Source organism: Lactuca serriola, chromosome 5 (genome assembly GCF_051521515.1).
Source record: "Lactuca serriola cultivar US96UC23 chromosome 5, Lser_US96UC23_V15, whole genome shotgun sequence".
Classification (NCBI taxonomy): Eukaryota; Viridiplantae; Streptophyta; class Magnoliopsida; order Asterales; family Asteraceae; genus Lactuca; species Lactuca serriola.
Window position 1 is genome coordinate 70,785,144 of NC_136412.1, and position 18,818 is coordinate 70,803,961.

The 18,818-nt window shown below is 39.5% G+C and overlaps 1 protein-coding gene across 1 annotated transcript; it reads left to right on the top strand.

Moving 5' to 3' along the window:
- The first annotated feature begins 4,460 nt into the window (after positions 1-4,460).
- On the top strand, positions 4,461-6,343 carry LOC145052593 (precondylocarpine acetate synthase 3-like). Its single transcript, XM_079000433.1, has one exon. It carries the CDS (start codon positions 4,558-4,560, stop codon positions 6,205-6,207), a length of 1,650 nt encoding a protein of 549 aa, XP_078856559.1. The 5' UTR covers positions 4,461-4,557; the 3' UTR covers positions 6,208-6,343.
- The last annotated feature ends 12,475 nt before the right edge of the window (positions 6,344-18,818 follow it).

The window sequence follows — 18,818 nt, forward strand, 5'->3', positions numbered from 1 at the left end:
GCACTTCTTTCTACCTAGTTGTCTGTTATCCTAGAGCGTTGTCAAACAAGATTCTTCAGAACCCCAAAAGAACCCAAGAAAATTGGATTTTAGAGAGAGAGAGAGAGAGAGAGAGAGAGAGAGAAATATATATATATATATATATATATATATATATATATATATATATATGAGAGAGGTTGGTGTGAGAAGTGAATAAGGGTGAGATGTTATTTATAGGCCGATTTTAGGGGCATGTGTCGTGTGCTTTTAAAGGCACATCATGCACTTCTAAGACGTCTCTCATCTGCCCTTGTTCCTTATGTCACAATTCTGGTGGTCCGCGTCCCACATTCTAGAAGCGCATGCCACACGTTCTGCATGTTGGACAAAACAATTATTTTGTAAATTCCATAACTTCTTCATATGGACTCCACTTTTGGTGTTTTTTTATATCAAAGCGTAGGTAATGACGAGATCTACAACATTCATTTAGACTCTATTGGATATTTCTCAATTTATTTTTAAAGTTATATTTTTAAAGGGATTAGACTGTTAAAACCTATATAAAAGTAATAACTCTTCTATATGACATCCGTTCTCGACTGTCTTTATATCAATGAAATTGCATCTACGAGATCTTCAACTCACGTTTAGATTGTTTCGGCTAACAATTAACAAATTTCTATTTCGATTTTTGTGTCGCACACTACTACGCTGAAACTTCTAAAAAGCATGTCTTTCTCATACAAAGTCAAATTTAGGTGTTCTTTATATGTATGCTCTCTCTTTTACAATTACTATGACTTTCATCAAGACTATTTATCCTAAATAGCCATTTATCAAAAATGTTTATTTACATAACTAGTTGTTGATACTCTAAGATGAAAATATGATGTTACATATAGCATCTTACTTGTGTTGTTTTTATTTTATAGTATTGTACTTTAAATGGCATTGTGAATTATAACATCCTACTTTATCTTTTGGTTGTCCAATTGTAGCATTGCACTATCCCTATTATGTAGTTTTGAGAGTCAGACTAATTAAATCATAATATACATTATACACATAATATATGCAAAATACACACACACACACACACACATATATATATATATATATGTATATATATAACCCATGGAACCATGGTTATAAAATTAATTATATTCTCATAATACAAAAATCAAAATTATTAATTAATTATTTTTAATAAATTGTCAATTAAGAGATAATTTTTTAGTTAAATAAAATTATAATCGTTGATTTAAATAAATATGTGACCTTATAATTTGTATTAATGTTATTTTAATTTTTATTATAAGATTATTAATTTAATGTTATTAGAGTTGTAAATTTTAAAATTTAAAATTTGCAATGAAGAATCAACAGGTTGGCAAATTTAATAACATTAATTAGGTAACCTAATGGGGTGACACATGACAAAAAGGGAATAAACATATTCTTTTATTAGAATATATATATATATATATATATATATATATATATATATATATATATATAACACATTATACACACATATGCATACATTTAAGGACTTGTCTAATTAACAAATCTCTAAGGCTATAATTTTCTCACATACATTTTACACACATATACATACATTATACACATATATACATACATTATACTCACATATATTATTGATTACATACAAATATATAAACAATGATACATATATTCATATACGTTATACACACACAAATACTTTTTGCTTATACCAAATACACATACAATGATACATATTTTCTTCATTATACCACATACAAATACCAAATTAATACATACACATACATAAACTATTAGTAAAATGCACCTGTAGTTGCGAAAATTAGCGGAAAAACGACAGGTACGGTGTTGTGGTGGTGGTGCTAATCTCTGGAGAATAGCAGGGCAGTGGCGGTGGTGTCTTAAAACCACCAAAATCATTATATTAGAATAGAAATGTTGGTCAAAAGAGAAAGAGAAAGAGAAACTAAGGTATAGAGAATGCACCTTCGTCGGTGAAGGTGAATAATCATCATCGATATGGTGTTTGTGGTGGTGGAGTTCACTGGAGAGCAACCCTGATGTGGCGGTGCTGGATTTTTTGGTGCCTTGAAATCAAAAAATTCAACAAATTAAAGTAGAAATTAAGGTCGGGAGAGAAAGAGAATGAGAAATGAAGGACATCGAGGTCGTGAGCCGGGGTGGAAACAGTCTAGGCGAGCAGGGGTGGGAGGCTAGTGGCATAGGTGGAAGATGTGGGTGAAAAAGTCGTCCTTCTTCGGTGATATCGTATACTCGTCGGAGAAATCCAAACAGAAAAGCAAGGCAGGGGACTAGTAGTTCTAAGATTAAGGGTGAATAAAATGGGGTATGCCTTTAGCGGCGACGCCTTTTAGTGGTGTCGTCGGAGTATTAGCGACGACAAATCGGAGGAAAATGGACGCGCCTTTTCTCTCAAGTATTAGCCGTTGGATTAGGTAAAAAAACCTAGGGTAAAGATTGCTTCTTACGCGAGTCTCACGGATTGTGATCAATAGTGGTGATGCAGTCGTCACAATTGTTGTCGCTAAACCCTATTCGTTGGATCATGGTACAAATGTAGGGCCAAGATTCAAAGTCATATGGGTTGGATGATCACTGGTGGATTCCATTAGCGATGACCCTTTCAGCGACGACACATACTTTTAGTGCCGACCCAGGCGTATCTCGTCTAATGTCGTTGCTAAAGAACAAGTCGTTGCTAATGGTATGTTTTCTTGTTGTGTTTATTGAAGTTGTACTTGTCGTTTTTTTCTTTTTGGATAATGGTGTTTGTTGGTCCTAGCTGACCTGTTACAAAATGAAGTTTTAAAAGAAAACAACTCTTGACCTAATTAGATCAACAGCTAATTTCAATGATTGATAATAGAAAATGCAATTGGCGGGTGATCATTGAGGATGGCCTTTGGAATTATTAAATAAGGTGGCATTTGTGGCTCAAAATCTTAGCAGACAGTGTTAATCAAAGAACGCCAAAGAAAACTTAGCTTTCATGGATCTTTTCTACTGATTTGATGCACTATAATATCATTGTTCATCAATTTGGCTTTAATATAGAGAAAAGAAAAAGCAATCTGGCTTCAAGTAGACCAAAATCATATTATTTGTAGTGTTATTTATTTATTTATGTATTTATTTAATTTTTTTAACTTCCATACGCTAGCTCCTAGATGTTCTTTTATTTTTATATTTTGGATACCATTACAAATCAGTTTTTATGGAATGCAGTTTACAAAGTACATACGAAAGTAAGTTGAAAATTTGTGTTTAGAAAAGTAAATATTTACATGTGTTCATTCTGCAAAAAAGATATCTATCGCGAACCAAAAATATATACACATAAAACAAAAGGACCCAACAATTAAATATAATTGAACGAAAAGATAGAGTAAGTTTTGATTAGAAAATTTGATAATTATTATACTTTATTGACATGGTTACTGTAATAGTATATTTTAAAATTTTGCCTCTATACTTTTTTTATATTTTGACAATTTTAATCCATATATAATTTTATATGTTTTAAGATTTTGTCACAATACTTTGTATAATTTTTGTATAATTTGACAATTTAGTCCATAGCATTTGTAATTAGAGATGGCTTCATATCTTTTAATATTTGCCACTTTAAATCTCATCATTTTGTATCTTTCAACATTTTGCCACAATATTTTCTATAGTTTTATAATTTTACATGTCTATTAATATTTGTTACTTTAAGTGAGATTTTAACCATTTTGAACTTTTTTTTGTCCCTTTTTCCGTCTTACTACTAATATTTCATTACGAATTTGTCACACGTGTTTTAATATTTCTTACTTTCAGTCTATTTGATCATTTTTTACCTTCATTTTGTCCATTTTCTATATATTGATTTATGCTTATGTTTTGGTCTTCGTTTTATCAAAAAAAATTTCTGATCAGCATATTTTGTGAATAAAACAAAACGTATCTTATTGCCACATAGATGACCCATGGTTCACGGGGTCACCCACCAATTTCTGATCAGCATATTTTGTGAATAAAACAAAACGTATCTTATTGTCACATAGATGACCCATGGTTCACGGGGTCACCCACCGGTTCTTATTAATTTATATAAGTATAGATTGTGATGCACATATTCTTAATTGGTGTGCCATCAAAATTTTCATTTTTGTCGTTTTATGGTCTATTAGCTTCAGCCTTGATTTCCATTATTGTAATCAAAAAATTAATTTCAAGCTCCATTTTTGTATTTCAAGCTCTATTTTTTCTCTCTCATAGTGTGAGCTGGGTTCCAACGGATTACCGACGAAATTAACATTAAGAAATTGCTCCTAGTATGTTTCATACAGTTTCCTTTTGATCTAAAATTATTTGAATAAACTATTTTGACGTTTTATATGTTAAAATTTACTCAAACGGACATATAAATAAGTAAACGTCTCAAATTTAGAATAGCTCGTTTGCATAACGTAAAATCTGTTCACTATTATTTTTGAAAGACAGTTCTTAAATGGGACAAGTGTTTTATATAAAGGATGACGGATGTTCCAATTAAAAGAAAACCACAAGCAAAAAATGGAGTTGAAGTTCTTTTCATGTAAACTTCTATCATATCTCCTATGTCTTTCCCTTGGTTTTTTCCCATCAATAAACTCTGCTGAGTTTTTTGATTGCATCACTAGTAAACTTTCTTCAAACTTCACATCAACAGACATTGTCATCACCCCAGACGACACTTCGTACTCCACTATCCTTCAATCCACCATCCAAAACCTTAGATATTCCACCGACAAAACCCTAAAACCATTAGCAATAATCACACCCTTTTCATATTACCATGTCCAATCCACAATCATCTGCAGCAAGGCATCTGGACTCCAAATTCGAATCAGAAGTGGAGGTCATGACGACGAAGGCCTTTCCTACACCTCGCATGATCACACCCCTTTCATCCTTCTTGACATGAGCAAACTCCGGTCAGTCACTGTTGATTTAGATGATAACACCGCATGGGTCGAATCCGGTGCAACTATTGGCGAGCTGTATTATTGGGTGTCTCAGAAGAGTAATCTTCTTGGATTCCCAGCTGGAGAGTGCCCGTCTGTAGGCGTGGGGGGGCACCTTAGTGGAGGAGGCTTCGGTACCATGGCAAGGAAATATGGATTATCTGCTGATAATGTAATAGATGCATATATTGTTGATGTTAATGGGCGGATCTTGGATAGAAACTCAATGGGTGAAGATCTATTTTGGGCGATTAGAGGTGGGGGAGGTAGTTTTGGTGTTGTACTATCTTGGAAGATCAGTCTTGTTTATGTTCCACCGGTAGTTACAGTTTTCAGTCTTTCTAAAAAGCTAGACCGAAGTGGTACTCAGATTGTTAACAAGTGGCAGTATGTTGCGCACAATCTCACCGAAGATTTGTTCATTCACCTTGTAATAAATCTTGCTCCGGTGTCTGAACAAGAACAAAGTAGAACTTTGCAATTAACAATCAACGCACTTTTCTTGGGTACAGCTGATAAGCTTATAGAAATAGTCGAGGACAGATTTCCAGAACTGGGATTACAGAAAACGGATTGCATTGAGATGAGTTGGATAGAATCAGTAGTTTACTTTTCCGGTTATTTAAGTGGAGAAGGCATTGATGCTCTAAGAGACCGGAGTTTGAGACCGTGGCCTAAAAGTTATTCCGTAGCTAAATCAGACTATGTGAAGAAACCAATTCCCGAAGAAGCATTTGAAGACATCTGGAAATGGTGTTTGCAAGAAAATTTGCTTCTAGTGATAGAGCCATTTGGTGGAAGGATGAGCGAGATAGATGCGACTGAAACCCCGTACGCACACCGGGAAGGAAATTTGTACATCATACAGTACATCATGCGATGGACCGATGATGATTTCAAGGCATCTAAAAAGCATGTTGATTTGATAAGAGAAATATATGAGAAGATGACACCATTTGTGTCCAGTAATCCAAGGGAGGCTTACGTGAACGTTAGGGATTTGGATCTTGGTACAAATGGTAAGGGTGGATGTGGTTCAAGTTACGAGCATGCATTAGAATGGGGAAGCAAGTATTTTATGGGAAATTTCAGGAGGTTGGCAATTGTGAAAGGTGAAGTTGATCCAACCAATTTCTTTGGTCATGAACAAAGCATCCCACCTCTTGTATTATCTTATTCGTATTAGATTATTTGATTTTAGATTAATGTGTAAAATAGTTAACTAGTATTTAAGTTATCATTGGCGGATAACTTGTTTGTAACTAATAAAAATAAAAGAACTCGCTTGTAATCAACAAAAATCAAAGGTAACTTTTTTACAACGTGTTTAGAATGTAATTTACAAATATTAATAGTTCATATATAACAATGTGACAATTATGTCATATCAAGCAAGAGGCGGAAGAAAATAAGATTGAAAGTGTATATTGTTGGGTGCAACACCACAAAAATTCATACCTTTAAATAAAGAAATTAGTAAAAACGAGAAATATAAACAAAATTATGTAAATGATTAAAGAAACTAGGAAGAGAGACTTATAAGCCGAACAAAGTTTTCAAACTGATCAAAAAACCTAATTATGTTTTGTCTGTTCAAGAAAATCTAACGGACTTAATAGTTTGTTTCAAAAAGCCAAACTAACTTACACTTTCGTTCACTTCTCATTTAGAGTCAATCAGCTAACGAAAGTCAATGAATGTGTAACATACATGTTCAGTTATCGTGTTTTGTTTAAAGATGAATATTATTAAATAATATATGATTTTGAGTACTGAGTTCTAACAAGATAGTTTTATGAAGAATTGAAGTAAAACTATGTATAGAATCAGTTGGGAAGTATTGGAAGTCTTATGATATTCCAAACAAAAGTCAAATATAGAAATTAACAAAAATATAAAAATAATGTTACTGAAAGTTGTAGATTAGCTCGCTAGAAACATTTAGGCGGAAACCTCATCGAAATCCGAGTTATAACGAAGAAGTTATGACCAATCGAAGATCCGTGACAAAACTGTCAAAACACTATTTAGCGTAAAAAGTGAGTTTTCGATAAACTACGTTTTAGCTTTAATGATCTAAATGAAAGTCGTAGTATTCGTTAAACCGAGAATTTTCATAAAAAGAACGTCAAAATCTGAATTCGTATGCGGAAGTTATGATTTTTTTAAGCTTCAGTATAGCAATATACAACTAAAAACTCGAAACAAAGATCGAGTGATTTTAGCTGACGCAACCTAAACGAGAATCGAATGTCTCGTTAATAGTAGTACAACGGTAAGACGGAAACGGACGTCGGATTAAGAAGTTATGAATTTTTAACAGATTTTCCTGTCCCGGTCTGTTAAAAATAATAATATTAAAAATAAATTCAAAATTGGCCGACAGAGTCTAAACTAAAGTTGTAGAGTATAATCTCACCTATGCGTTCATATAAAGAACGTCGAAAACGAAGCTCGTATGTGAAAGTTATAAATTTTCGAAGTTCTTGGCACAAAAACCGAGAAAATTCGCATGTGCATGGTCCGGGTTCGGCCACGTAGCACCTGCGCCTGCGCATGTGAGACGTGTGTGTAGTCCGTGGCACAACCGAAGTGATCCATGTCGCCCTTCTCTTGTGAGCCACCTTGTATCCGAAGCAGGTAAGTCCTTCGAAGCGCTGGACCAATCCGAAGCCGACGCGTGCACCCCTCCCCCTCCTCGCCAGCTATCCGACGCGTGTCCTTCCTTCCTCCCTTTGGATCCGAGCCTCGCACCTATATAAGGGAGATGCGAACCCTCCCAGTTTTGGTTGGTATTTTCCATACTCTTTCACACTAAACTTTATTTTAAGCCCCTTTTAAACCCCCGAAGCCTCAGGAACCTACCTAACACTCGAAAAACATCCCGAAGTGCCCGAAGACCCCGAGAAATTTATCTTTTCGGTTTGAAGCTCAACCCTCGCAAAGGCCCAGTTTTCATCGAAGACAGTTATTTATAGGAACAAAGTGCTGCCCAAATTACTATTTTAACCTCCGATTATTTCACAGTGAGTTCAAATTATAGGAACAATTGTGTGCTATGTGTTATATGTGTTATGTGTTTTCCCGTATTATTATGTTAATGAGCTATACCTTTGACCACGAAGTGAATGACTAAGCATCACTTGGGTATTGGTATGTAGCCTTTAACCATGAAGTGAATGAGTAAGCATCACTTTGGCTCTGGTAGAATGATAGATAGGGCTGATAGCCTGTAAATTCTAGCAAAATGTTAATTCATAAATCGTTTATTTTCTGTGCCACTTGGGCTAAAGTCTTATTGATGTATATCAAATTGAAATTGTTGTATCGCATTGATTGTAAATCTTTGAACCAGATCATTTCTTGAAATGGAAAGCTTGTCACATGATTCACATATGCCTTTGTTGTTCTTTGTTCCTCTTGCTTCTGTCATATTGGTATATATATGACATACCGTTATATTGCATCTATTTTTGAACTCACTAAACGTCAGTTCTTATCCCTCTCATTGTTTAACTATTGCAGATAATAAGGATCCAGTATAGACATATACTGTTGGAAAATTTAGAATAGTTAATAATATTACTTTAGTATTTAGTGATCGCATATGTATAAAATTATAATTTTCTGGGTAGTTATGTAATGTACTAAAACTTAGTCGGTTTGTATCCAACCTTTTGTAATTAAACTATCAATGTAAAATATTGTTTATAAATATTTATGTAGCATTTTTTGGAGTAACATGAAGTAATAATGATAAGTATGAAAGAGGTTCTCTCAATCATGGTATTAGAGCAGTACTTTAAGTGAACTAAATACCACGGATTGATATTTAGACTTAAATTGTTAGAAGTTTACTATATGAATGGATTTATTGTAAGTATATGGATAATAACCATAGGAAAGACTTTAGTAAAGTATTAGGTAATGATAAACCCTAATATTCTAAAATACAATGTTACTCCATATTGCGGAGCAATGACTGAACAGGTGAGTAGCCATACACTAGTGGTGGGTAGAGATCCTCAACCTGATGAAGTAAATACTCTAGTATCCCCTCGTGAGGTGCGACTTATGGATAAACTTATTGGTGTTATTCGGCAGACTCCTGAAGAAGACAAAAACAATAGTGATAAAGGAAAAGAGAAAGTCACTGGAGAATCTCCAGAAGGAGAGGCAAAACGTTCCTCATTCAAAACTTTCAAGAGTAATGGTGCTACAGAATTTTAAGGTTTTTTTAATCCTATTGTTGTTCTTACATGGATCCAGAACACAAAAAAAGTATTCCATATTTCTCATGTGGTTAATGAAGACAATGCTAATTATGCTTCTACAATGCTCATCGGAGAAGCCTTGGTCTGGTGGGAAGCAACATTTGAAGCTCTCAACGGTTATGACAAGGATAATTTATCGTGGGAATTGTTCAAAACTCGTTTACTAGGAAAGTATTGTCCTCTAGACATGAGGTGAAGATTGGAGAAAGAATTTCTCGAGCTTAAACAGGGAGGAATGACGATGAATGATTATGAAACTTAGTTCAATCAAAAACTACGGTTTGCTACAAAGTATATTCCAACTGAAGACGATAAAATTCAGTTATTCATGGATGGACTACGGTATGAAATCCGCGATTTCGTGGCTAATCGGGATGTTCTGTCATTTGATAAAGCTGTTGAGTATGCTAGAAAGCATGAGCATGACTTAGAAGTATGTGGTGCCACTCTTTTTGTTTCGAAGCATCCACATATTGATCGAACTGTTCGTGTTTCCTCTATTCCACCAGCTCAATCTATTCGAACTGATCCTGGTAAACAAGTGCAAACTCATAATACCCCGCCTGGCCGCTGTAGGTCACAATCTTTTTCTCTTCAATTTCCATCGTGTCGAAACTGTGGAAAGAATCATTCGAGCGAATGCAGATTATAAAAAGGATTAGTGGTTTGTTATGGATGTGGATAAGTAGGCCACATGAAGTCTGTTTGTCTGATGAAGAATGTTACATGCTTTACTTATGGTGTTGCTGGCCACAGAAAGCATTTTTGCCCTACTCTTACTAGTCAAATGACAGGAAGTCAAACTTCTATTTAACAACCGGAAAGAAGTCAAGCTCCTGTTCAACAACCAAAGAGTACTCCAACTAAAAAGGAGGAGGTGCCAAAAGCTAAAGGTCGTGCATTTCAGATTACCACATAATAGGCACGTGAAGACCTGAATGTTGTGATTGGTACATTTCTAGTCAACTCTAGACCTGCTCATATGTTATTTGATTATGGTGCCTCAAATTCTTTTGTGTCTCATGAATTTGTGCATTCCTTTCAAATTGCTTGCTATGCACTCCCCCAACCATTTCATGTAGATACTGCGAGAAGTATATCATTACTTGATTATAAAGTCTATAAAGATTGTGTGATAGAAATTGAAGGCTATAATTTTCTTGCTAACCTGATTCCTTTCTCCTTGCCCAACTTTGATATTATTCTCGGCATGGATTGGTTGTCAGAGAACCATGCAGAACTATTGTGCTATGAAAAGATAGTACGTATTCCCATTGAAGGGGAGAATCCTATTTATGTCTATGGTGAACAAAGACTTAAAATCGTAAAAATAATCTCTTTCCTAAAAGCTCATAAATTCATATCGAAGGGGTGTTCTATCTTCCTGGCCTATACAGTTGATATATCAAAACAGGAAAAGAAAACGGTAAATGATGTTCCCATTGTTAGTTAATATCCTGATGTTTTTCCCAAAGAATTGCCTAGACTTCCTCCGGATAGGCAATTAGAATTCGAATTGACCTTGTGCCTGGTACTGCTCCGATTACAAAGACTCCTTATCATCAAAAAATGTGAAGAAGGAAGGGATGGTACATTATACTAATGTTTTACTTGATGATCCATGTGGACTGAAAGTATTCAAGAATTGAGTATGGATTCCAAAGATTGGTGGATTAAGACAGAAGATTTTAGATGAAGCACATAATTCTAAACTATCAATACAACCTGGTACAAGTAAAATGTACTATGATGTAAAAGTTGATTATTGGTGGCCTGTATTAAAGAAAGACATTGAGAGATACGTACAGGAATGTTTAGTATGCTTACAAGTCAAAGTAGAACACCAAAAGCCTTACGAAATTCCAGAAAGCCTTAGTGTTCCCGTGTGGAAGTGGGAGGAGCTATCCATGGATTTTATTACGAAATTGCCAAAGACTACTAGACAGAATGATAGTATTTGGGTAGTTGTCAACCGACTAACTAAAAGCGGACATTTTCTTGCCATGTGTGAAACGGCCCCAATGGAGAAATACGCACAAGTGTACTTGGATGAAATTGTCGCGAGTCTTTTGTGATAAAGATGCTATTGCTATCACTGGGATAGTGCTCGTTGGTTTTCTCTTTTATTGTTATGTTTTTTAGTTTAAATAAGTCTTGTTGTTTTCCCTTGTTTTGTACGTGTCTTTGAAATCAATAACAAGCAGTAGTTTCCCAACTCTTTCTCTCTTAATTCCATCATTATGGTCTCAGAGCAACAGGCTGTTCTATGTTGGAAAACTCGGGAAACAGTATGAGTTCGGCACAACCTTTGAATCCAGTATTCAAGGGAGATAGATACCAGTATTTGAACACACGACTCAAGACATTACTCAAATCAAAAGACTTGTGGGAGTTTGTAGAAAATTGGTGTCCCACTGAAGATGATGAAGCACTGATGAAAGAAAACAAGAGAAAGGATGCCAAGGCATTGGCCATAATCCATCGAGTAGTTCATGACACAATGTTTTCATAAATCGCAGCAGAAGGAACCACACAAGAGGCATGGTAGGTGCTACGTGAATAATTTCATGGCGAATCAAATGTAGTTGTTGTAAGGTGTCAGTCTATCATGAGAGAATTTGAAAACCTAGCATTGAAAGATGAAGTTGTTACTGATTTCATGTTAAGCATTATGGACACTGTGAGTCAACTGTGAGTCAACTGAGAGCATATAGTGAAGAGATAAGTGACCAGATCATTATCGAGAAGGTGCTGCGGAGTCTAGCATAAAATTTTGATCACGCAGTAGCATCAATAGAATAGTTAAATGATCTCTCAATTCTCTCTGTTAATCAATTGATGGGGTCCTTGTAGTCCCATGAGGCAAGGATTAAACGTTCACCAACAAAAATAGAAGAAAAGGCTTTGCAGGCACATGATACTGTTGGATTAGGTATCTAAGACCATAGCTATAATTGGTATGTACTTGACCCGATAATAGCATTGTCCATTTAGGTTTTAACACTCTAGAACAATTTGATAGGATGGATACTAGAAGAAGAGGTTATTATGGTTTATTAATATATTATAAGAATAATATATTAATTGAGGAATCACATTATTTAATTAGTATTGATGAACAATTATGTAACAAACCGAATTTCCAGGTATCTATTATGCATATATTTTTGGTGTTTTGTGAGGGGACTCGGCGAGTTGGAGCTCAAACTCGCCGAGTAGAATCGAGGTTCTGGACGCGGGTTCGCGCCTGGACTCGGCGAGTCCAAGGAATGGACTCGGCGAGTCTACGTTGTTTAATGAAACCCTAATTTCTCGGGTTTGGGACCTATTTAAAGGGCCTTAAGGCCGTCATTTGTGCTCACCAGTCCCCTGAGTGAAACCCTAGCGAGCTTGAGCGTTTGGAGCAAATCAAGGAGCCATTATTGACCTTGGAGGTGTTATCTAGCAAGGGAAAGGAAGTAATAGCCAAGGGGAAACAAGAGGAGCCACTTCCTGAAGATTTGAGGTCCAGAACATCACATTTGAGGTACTATCTTCGAGCTATTCTCTGTTATGATGATGTTTATGTTGATTTAGGGCTTATTGAGCCCTTTTGTGGCTAGATCTAGTGCTTCCTTGGTCCCTTAAGCGAGTTAGGTTCTGGATCTGGACACTTGGAGTTCCAGAGTGTCCCTTTGTCCAACCTTTTTATGAATCCATGGGGGTTTTGGATTGGAGTCTTTGTGCTTGAAGTCAAAACACCATTTATGAGTCATGGAGTGTGTTATGAGCACCAAGATATGAACTTTACGTGATGAATGAGCTTAGGAGGGCCAGACCTATGAGTTGTTGGAGCGAATCTGACCTCAGAAGCAAGTTTAAGTTGATGCATGGCATGGACTCGTCGAGTCCGAAGAATAGACTCGGCGAGTAGCATGAAGATTGCCCTTAACCACTCAGTGAGTGGTCCTGCCGAGTTATGGGTTAACTCAGTGAGTCAGGGAGAGTTAGAGAGGGTTGACAGGTGGTCTGAGTCGAACTGGAACTTGCCGAGTTGTTCTTGAGACTCGGCGAGTTGAGTCGGGGTGGCCCCGCGATTCATGCCAGGTGGAACTCGTCGAGTCAGGGGAGTACTTGACGTGTCAAAAAGGGAATCATAGAGAGTTGGTGAAAACGCTTAGACTCGCTGAGTCGCCCTAGTGCACTCGCCGAGTCCGGTCAAAGTTGACCGTTGACTAGAGTTGACTAGTGTTGACTTGATAGGGGTAGTCAAACTTAGTGGTAAAAGTGTTAATTAGAGACATATGATGTTATAGGAGGATTATAGCTCGGAGGATCGAGCACGAGTGATTTCCAAGATTCGCGAGTTATCGAGATACACGAGGTGAGTCTTCTCACTATACTTTACCTTGAGTAGGTAATCAAAGTTATGTGACAGAGTATTTGTATTCTATATGTATGTGATGTGTTGTACTGCATTATTTCTATGTGATTTATGTTGTGCATGTTTATAGAGTTGGAACCGGAAGGTTCACAGAGTTAGAACCTGAGGGTTCACAGAGTTTGGGTGCACGGACCCATAGAGTTATAGCCTCAAGTGGCTAATATGTGTTATGTGTGGTATTTTGGGGAACTCACTAAGCTTTGTGCTTACAATATTAGTGTTGTTGTTTTAGGTACTAGCGATGACCGTGGGAAGGCGCCGGCTTGATCTGTACACACACATGGGATTTTTGATATATATATATATATATATATATATATATATATATATATATATATATATATATATATGATCTTGGGATTTTGTATGATGTGAATTGGGATTTTAAACTTAATGTTTTATGAAAATTAAATGAGAAATGTTTTTATACTTGTGAAAAATTATTTTGAAATTCACGGTGTTACAAGTTGGTATCATAGCCTTGGTTTGAGGGATTCGAGTACACCTTCGGGAGTATTTGAACTCAAACTGAGGATTTGAGAATTATTTTCAAAAAGAGTAAAAGATTTTTGAAAAACGCAGAGCAGAGTTGTATGTACGATCAGTCCGCGCCCGAACGGTGATTTCCCAAAATACCTTTATGTTATGTGATATTGATATTGATATGATGTATTCGCATGCTAGAGTAGGCTAGGTATTCCTATTAGGACTAGAGTGGCCTGATTTGTGATGCCTTAGCCTAGGAAGATGTAAGCTGCTATGAGATGCTTGAGAGTGAGTAGGTAGCAGCGAGGGGCTTATGAGAGATCTATTAGAGAGTGGTCTATGCATGATAGAGTACTTGGAATTTAGGATCCGAAGAGGAGAACTTGGGGTGTATTCTGATACGGTGCAGACAGTAGTATTGGGCCCGTACTACTAAAAGCACCAGAGCGGTGTACAGCCCAAGTAAGAATCTTTGGAATACCAAGGATCGAAGAGGAAAGAGTTGACGAGTGTGAGTATGCTCGAATGGGTTCTAATTTATTGTATGTTGTATTTCAGAGGTAGATCATGGTGAGGACACGTTTGATGCCTGAGAGCAGTGGTACCAGTGATGAGGAGATCCGCCGGATCATCCATGAGGAGGTGGCTGCGGCCATCAGGGCAGAGATACCGGAGATGTTTGGGTCTATTAAGACCACGCTGATTGAGACCATTGACGAGCGTTATGCCGCTCTTTCTGAGGCTGCTGTTGCAGCGGCCACCGCAGCTATTGCTGCCGCGAGGCCGCAAGGTGGTGATGCGTTTTTGTTCCGGGAGTTCAGCAACACAAATCCACCAGAGTTTGATGGGACCCAAGATCCGGTGGCATCTATGAGGTGGATTTCTGATATAGAGGGGTGTTTCTTCACATGCTCATCTCCTGAGCATTTGAAGGTTCGGTTCGCGCTGAACCAGCTTCGCTTGGGAGTGAAGGATTGGTGGAAGTTTGTGACGGCGCATTTCACGCCTGCTGAGATTGCGGCAGTGACCTGGGAGAGGTTCACTGCCATGTTCCGAGATGAGTACATTCCCCAGGTGGAGAGGGAGCGTTTGGCCCAGGAGTTTCTGACCCTCAAGCTGGGTACTGAGTCGGTTACGGTGATTACCAGGATGTTCCATGAGAGGGCGATGTTCTGCCCTGAGCACGTGTCTACGGAGCAGGCACGTATGAGCCGCTATCTGAGTATCTTGAGGCGGGACATTCGGGAGTTCGTGGCGAACTCCTCGTACCGGATATTTGCCGAGCTTCAAGCAAATGCCCGGAAGAGGGAGATTGAGCTTGAGACTCAGGCCAGGGAGGAGGCGGAGTCTCAGGGGAGGGATCGGCGACCGGCACAGTCTCAGCCGGCAGCCAAGCGGGCCAAGCCCGCTGATCCCAAACCAGGGAGCCAGAAGGGTCGCACTTTTGGGAAGTGTGGCAAGGGTCATGATGGAGTCTGCCGAGCGGGATCTTGCTACAAATGTGGCAAGGAGGGACATATGGCCAAGGACTGCCCCAAGGGGTTTGCAGTGTGTTTTCACTGCAACCAGACCAGACACCGGAAGGCGGAGTGTCCACAGTTGCGAGGAGCATCTCAGGGATCTGCCCCTGCCGCCATCAGAGCTACCGAGAGTCGGCCAGTGAAGGCCGAGGCGCCGAGAGCTCGAGGGAGAGCCTTTCAGCTGACCGCGGAGGAGGTCCACGCTGCGCCCGATGTTGTGGCTGGTATATTTTCTTTCGTGTATTTATTTTGATGCTGAGATATTATGCTTATATTATGTTATGCGCAGGTACTTTCCTTGTGAACTCTATACCTGCTTTAGTGTTATTTGACTCGGGTGCGAGTCGGTCTTTTGTGTCTTTGGCCTTTAGTCAGCATATCAGTGTTAGTCGTGAGGCGTTGAGTCGGCCTCTGAGAGTTTCCATAGCTGACAAGAGAGTGATTTATGCCACGGAGGTTCTCCGGGGATGCGTGTTAGAGATTTTCAGTGTTGAGTTTCCGATGGATCTGGTTCCTACTGCGATGTGAGATGTTTGTGTCATTGTGGGCATGGACTGGTTGAGCAGATTCGGCGTAGTTATCGATTGCGAGCGTCAGCTGGTGACCGTACGAGACCCTAGTGGGGAAGTTCTTTCGGTGTACGGCGAGGGTACACATTCGGGATCAGCTTTTTGTTCGGCCGCTAGGGCGAGGCAGTGTCTACAGCAGGGCTGTAAGGGTTTTGTGGCATATGTGATGGATACGCGGGTGGATTCCGAGAGGCCGAGTTTATTTGAGGAGGTTCCGGTGGTGCTTGAGTTCCCAGATGTTTTTCCCGAGGAGTTGCCGGGTGTGCCTCCTGTGAGGCAAGTGGAGTTCAGTATCGATTTGGTTCCAGGGGTCGTGCCTATCGCTAAGGTACCTTATCGCCTTGCACCTCCAGAGATGCAAGAGTTATCCTCGCAGCTTCAGGAGCTGCTGGGGAAGGGATTTATTCGGCCGAGCAGCTCGCCATGGGGAGCGCCTATCCTGTTCGTCAAGAAGAAGGATGGTTCACACTGGATGTGCATTGATTACCAGGAGTTGAACATGCTGACGGTCAAGAACCGTTACCCGTTACCGAGGATCGACGATTTGTTCAATCAGTTGCAGGGAGCATCTTGGTTCTCCAAGATCGATTTGAGTTCGGGATATCATCAGGTGAGAGTGCGGGATGAGGACGTTCAGAAGACAACGTTCAGGACGCGTTGTGGGCATTATGAGTTTCTGGTGATGGCTTTTGGGCTCACCAATGCCCTGGCGGTGTTCATGGATCTCATGAACCGAGTATGTAGGCCGATGTTGGATCGGTCGGTGATTGTATTTATCGATGACATTCAGGTATATTCGAGATCTAGAGAGCAGCATTAAGAGCATTTGAGAGAGGTTCTTGGGGTTCTGAGATCGGAGAAGCCTTATGCCAAATTCTCCAAGTGTGATTTCTGGTTGCGGGAGGTCCAGTTCTTAGGACATCTTGTTAATCAGGAAGGGATATTGGTCGATCCGGCCAAGGTTGAGGCGGTGATGAGTTGGGAGGTGCCGAAGTCACCCTCTGAGATCAGGAGTTTCCTAGGGTTGGCAGGGTATTATCGGAGATTTATCAAGGATTTCTCCAAGATCGCAGTGCCACTCACCAGATTGACCCGGAAGGGTGTTGCTTTTTCATGGGGCCCCGAGCAGCAGGCCTCCTTTGAGACACTTCGCCAAAGGTTGTGCGAAGCCCCGATATTAGCTCTCCTGGAAGGGATGGAGGACTTTGTGGTATATTGTGATGCATCAATTTTGGGGCTGGGAGCGGTGCTGATGTAGAGAGGGCATGTGATAGCATATGCATCGAGGCAGCTGAAGCCTCATGAGACGATATATCCCACCCATGATCTAGAGTTGGGGGCAGTGGTGTTCACCCTCAAGATTTGGCATCACTACTTGTATGGGGTTCGGTGTACGATATACACGGACCATAAGAGTTTGAGGTACTTGATGGATCAGCCCAACCTAAATATGCGACAGAGAAGGTGGTTGGATGTGGTCAAGGATTATGATTGTGAGATCCTGTACCACCCAGGCAAGGCTAATGTGGTAGCCGATGCGTTGAGCCACAGGGCGGAGAGCACTCCACTGCGACATGTATGTTTGAGATTGACTGTGATAGCTTCGGTATTGGACGCCATTCGTGGGGCACAGGCCGAGGCTGTGCAACCTGAGATGCAGAAGAGGGAACGGGTTGTTGGTTTGGTTTCAGAGTTCGTTACCGATGGTCGGGGGCTTATGACATTTCAGGGGCGTATCTGGGTGCCATTTGTGGGAGGAACGCGTACCATTTTGATGGAGGAGGCTCATCGGTTAACATTTTTGATCCATCCGGGGGTCACTAAGATGTATTTGGATTTGATAAATGAGTATTGGTGGCCCTGTATGAATAGGGATGTTGCGTGTTTTGTTGAAAGGTGCTTAACCTGCCGTAGGGTTAAGGCCGAGCACCAGAGGCCGCATGGCAAGTTGCAGCCATTGGAGGTTCCCGAGTGGAAGTGGGAACAGATCACTATGGATTTCATCACCAAATTTATGAGGACTGCTAGAGGAGTTGATGCAATTTGGGTGATTGTGGACAGGTTGACGAAGAGCGCTCACTTCCTTGCCATCAGTGAGAGTTCTTCAAAAGAGAAATTGGCGGAGGTGTATGTGAGGGAAGTGGTATCTCGACATGGGGTGCTGATCTCGATTGTTTCAGACCGTGATGTGTGTTTCACTTCCAGATTCTAGAAGAAGTTTCATGAGGAGTTGGGTACTAGACTGCATTTTAGTACCGCATATCATCCCCAGACAGACGGTCAGAGTGAGCGGACGATTCAGACGCTTGAGGACATGCTCCCAGCATGTGTGTTGGATTTCGGGGGTAGCTGGGATGCGTATTTACCCTTGGCAGAGTTTTCCTACAACAACAGCCATCATTCGAGCCTTGGTATGCCACCCTTTGAGCTGTTGTATGGGAGGAGGTGTCGGACCCCCATTTGTTGGGGAGAGGTTGGGCAGAGGGTGATGGGCAGTACAGAGATCATACTTCAGACGATAGAGC

What these genes read in the sequence shown, in the direction of transcription:
- LOC145052593 (XM_079000433.1), top strand. Translation starts at nt 4,558, where the DNA reads ATGTTCCAATTAAAAGAAAACCACAAGCAAAAAATGGAGTTGAAGTTC.